The sequence below is a fragment of the Frankliniella occidentalis genome, unplaced genomic scaffold (assembly GCF_000697945.3).
Source record: "Frankliniella occidentalis isolate FOCC.00 unplaced genomic scaffold, Focc_3.1 Scaffold4655, whole genome shotgun sequence".
NCBI lineage: Eukaryota > Metazoa > Arthropoda > Insecta > Thysanoptera > Thripidae > Frankliniella > Frankliniella occidentalis.
The window spans coordinates 1-3,478 of record NW_026271701.1 but is presented as its reverse complement, the minus strand read 5'-3'; the positions used below and the strand labels follow the sequence as shown (position 1 = coordinate 3,478).

The window sequence follows — 3,478 nt, the reverse complement described above, 5'->3', positions numbered from 1 at the left end:
TATTGATTTTTTCTGATTTTTTTTTTTTGATTTTTTCATGATTATTTTGTGATTTTTTTTTGATTTTTTCATGATTATTTTGTAATTTTTTCATGATTTTTTCGAAGGGTGTACACTGACTTTTTTTGAGTGAAGGACCCCTCGATGCGGCGTTCTTAACCCTTTGGTATAAATGACGCCATTCCCCTAAATATGACATATAATTTGAGGCAAAAATTTCATCCTGAATTTTGTCATTTTGACGCCAGCGTAACCAGTTTCTCGATGTGCCCCGCCCCCACAGCCATCGACGACGGCGAGCTGCGCGACGTGCTCGCGCTGCTGCTCGTGGACGAGCTGGAGCAGATCACCGTCTCGCTGGGCGTGAAGACCGGGCGGCGCACCAGGCTGGCGCTGGTCAGGGCGCTGCTGCGACTCCGCGTCTCTGGCCCGCAGCAGGGCTGCCTGCTGCAGGAGAGGTGAGTGAGAACACCCGCAGTTTCACAGTTTCACAGAGTGGAGCCAACTTGCGGACCGCCGCTGACAGCAGCAAGGACAACGCGTCATTGTCTCTGCTCCCACAGGGTGAGAGGCGTGCTGGGCGGGTGCGTGCGGGTGCTCGCCGGGCCCCGCGAGCTGGTGGTGCGCGCGCTGCTCTCCGTCGCCGCCTGGCTGCCCGTGCCCCGCGACGGCAACCGCCTGCGCGCCGTCCGCACCATCCTGCTGCAGGACTGCCCCAGGCTGCTGGTGCCCGAGGGGCTCCCCGGCGGACACGGCCCGACGCAGAGCATGTTCCACACCAGGCAGCAGCTCCTCGAGTGAGTGTACTCGCACGATAAGTAACCAGATAAACGAGGAGCGAGATGGGGTTTCAGAAAATCATTAATGTGCACGAAATTCTGTTTACGCTCAGTAATGTACTTGATGAACACTAGAACAACAAAAGTGCTAATTCGCACCTTTAACAGGTGGCAAGGGTTAAGTGAAGTGCCTTTACAAGAGCATTACAACTTCCAAAAGCACTCATTGTTAGTAGCCCGTTTAGGACTCTATAGTGCCTTCACAAAGGTATTGAACTCAAAGTTTTTCGATGACCCCTGCAGAGAGGTGCGACTTAGCACCTTTATTTCTCCAGTACAGGAAACAGGGAAAATCACGCGGGGCAATGAATTCCATCCTCTTACAGTCGAAACCCTCCTGTTGCAGTTGGCAAGCCGTAGTCAACGAACGGGTGGCTCTGGGGAAGGCCATCGCCGGCGGTAAGACGACGGAGGTGCTGACGATCAGCGCCGAGGTGCTGGTCCAACTGCGCGCCCACCTGGAGTCCAACAACACCACGTAGGTGGACGCAGCGGGGAAGTCCGTGTGTGTCGCGGGCGAGAAAGAGGAGACATCTCACGGTTTGGCTTCCCGGCAGGACTCCACAGAGCCGCGCCATCGGCGGCGCCATGGTCGAGCTGCTGGACGCGGCCTCCGAGGCCCTCGCGAGGGAGGCCGACGTGGACGCCGCGGCCGTGACGGTGCTGCGGGTGCTGCTGGGGCAGCACGAGCTCGTCCAGGAGCGGCGCGCGGCGTGGGCGGTTCGGCTCGCCGCGCTGCTGCAGACGCGGATGCTCGACTACCAGGGGGTGAGCCCAACACAAGCTGACCCAAGCTATCTGCCGATTTTCTCTTCTTTTCACTGTTACACGTTTTTTTGCCCTCCTTTGCCGCAGGCGGCCGAGCTGCTGGTCCGCGAACTCGAGGACGGGGGCCACCGCGGCTCGCACCGGTGCCGCCTCGAGGAGCGGGCGCGCACAGTGCTCCGCGGGTCCAAGTGCGCCGTCGGCAAGGGGGTCCGCGGCGCGCTGGAGGACACCTGCGCGCGGCTGCAGGCGCTCCTGCCCGACAAGGACCGGCCCGAGTTCCCGACGGTGACGATTCGATCCAGTGCCTGCGCGAGGTGAGTGTGCACGTGTCAAGACGACGTCGGAACGATGTGATTTACACGGTCATTATGAATCGTCTACATCGTTCCGACGTCGTTTCCAAATCGTTTCGAAGGTCTGCCCCCGGCATGAAGAGGGTGTACGTGAGCAAGCCCAGAGGCCAGGCCGTGGAGTACCTGTCTGTGGAGGAGCGCGCCATGGTCCACTACGCCGACGAGTACCCGCGCGGCGCGGACGACGAGGGCGAGACGCTGCTGTCGCTGGCGGTGCTGGCGTTGTGGAAGGAGGTGTACGACGCGGAGGTGTCGGGGGCTTGGGGGACGCCGGTCCAGGACCGCCCACTGGACTGGGGCACGGACAGCTTCTGGGTGGCGAGGCACCTCACCATGGAGCAGCGACTGCAGAGCATGCTACGGCGCGCCCAGGACGCCGGCGAGGAAGCTGGCAGCAGGGCGCTGGCCGCCGACCTCTCCAAGGCCAGAGAAGCCCGCCACGGGACGCCCAGTCTGGTGCGCTGGGACCTGCTGCAGGGGCTGGACATAGAGGCGAGTACCCAGTGAGAAATGATCAATCCAAAATACATCAATTTGACGTCACTGGTGAAAATGTGTCCCAAAATTTGATATGTAGTCGACTTTACGTCAAATTGATGTGTTTTGGATTGATCATTTCTCACTGGGGTAGGGGTCGTGAACGCTTGTCCCTTTGCAACACGACGAACCTGCTCGCTTAACTGTTCCCTTGCGATTTACAGGAGTTGCTGAAGTGCTTGACGGTACCACTATTCGTCGCAATCTGCAGACGATTTTTCCTCGACTTTTGCTCATACAGACAAGGCTTTCCTGATTTGCTTTTATGGAATCCCGAGAACGGCAAGGTACGTGCGCAGGAGCCAATAGCTGCGGTGCAGATATCCGGCGTTCGCAACACCCTTTTATTCCATGACACTTCATTTCTCTCCCCTCTATTACTCCCCCTCTATTTCGGGTTGGTGGTTCAGCATTTGCTACAACCCTCTCTTGGTGCCGCCCCCGGAACCACTGCCAAAAACCTGTGCAGAATACAGGAAGTAACGATGTGGTCGTTGTTGTTTGTCGACAGAGTTTGTTCGTCGAAGTGAAAGGTCCCGAAGACACACTCGGCCCCCATCAAGTCAAGTGGCTCGAGTTCCTAAGAAGTCATGAAGCACAAGTGGAAATTGCAATTGTTCAGGTTCGAACGGAATGACACTACGCAATCCGTTCACAACGTTAAGGGTAGCTCGAACTACCCTCAAATTGTGTGTGCAAAATTCATTTACTTTTTGTTTAATAGACAGTCGATGGACTCATTATCAATCAACCTTCTAAGGTGAATGTGATTTTGGTTCCAACTTTTGTCCCTGTATTTAAATTACATTAGTACAGTTTTGTTACTTGATTTGTTACCAATATTATGTTTCTAATTTATATAGAAAAAATTAAGGGAATTTTTCTGAATAAAATTGATTTACTGGCCTGTGAAACTTCAACAATAGAGGTAGAGGTCAAATGATCAAGAAATAATTCATAACAAAAACAGTATATTGTCAA

General features: G+C 55.0%; 1 protein-coding gene across 1 annotated transcript; it reads left to right on the top strand.

Annotated features, from left to right (window-relative positions):
* The first annotated feature begins 264 nt into the window (after positions 1 to 264).
* Positions 265 to 3,337, top strand: LOC113206173 (fanconi-associated nuclease 1-like). Its single transcript, XM_052276832.1, has 8 exons — positions 265 to 458; positions 564 to 797; positions 1,186 to 1,317; positions 1,397 to 1,607; positions 1,695 to 1,921; positions 2,023 to 2,452; positions 2,662 to 2,784; positions 3,009 to 3,337. Exons 1-8 carry the CDS (start codon positions 265 to 267, stop codon positions 3,132 to 3,134), a joined length of 1,677 nt encoding a protein of 558 aa, XP_052132792.1. The 3' UTR covers positions 3,135 to 3,337.
* Positions 3,338 to 3,478: the final 141 nt, after the last annotated feature.

Bases quoted from the DNA above. Each gene is read 5' to 3' on its own strand.
- LOC113206173 (XM_052276832.1), top strand. From the start codon at position 265: ATGTGCCCCGCCCCCACAGCCATCGACGACGGCGAGCTGCGCGACGTG. The intron at 1,608-1,694 runs GTGAGCCCAACA...CCTTTGCCGCAG, and splicing joins GGATGCTCGACTACCAGGGG to GCGGCCGAGCTGCTGGTCCG. The intron at 2,785-3,008 runs GTACGTGCGCAG...GTTTGTCGACAG, and splicing joins GGAATCCCGAGAACGGCAAG to AGTTTGTTCGTCGAAGTGAA.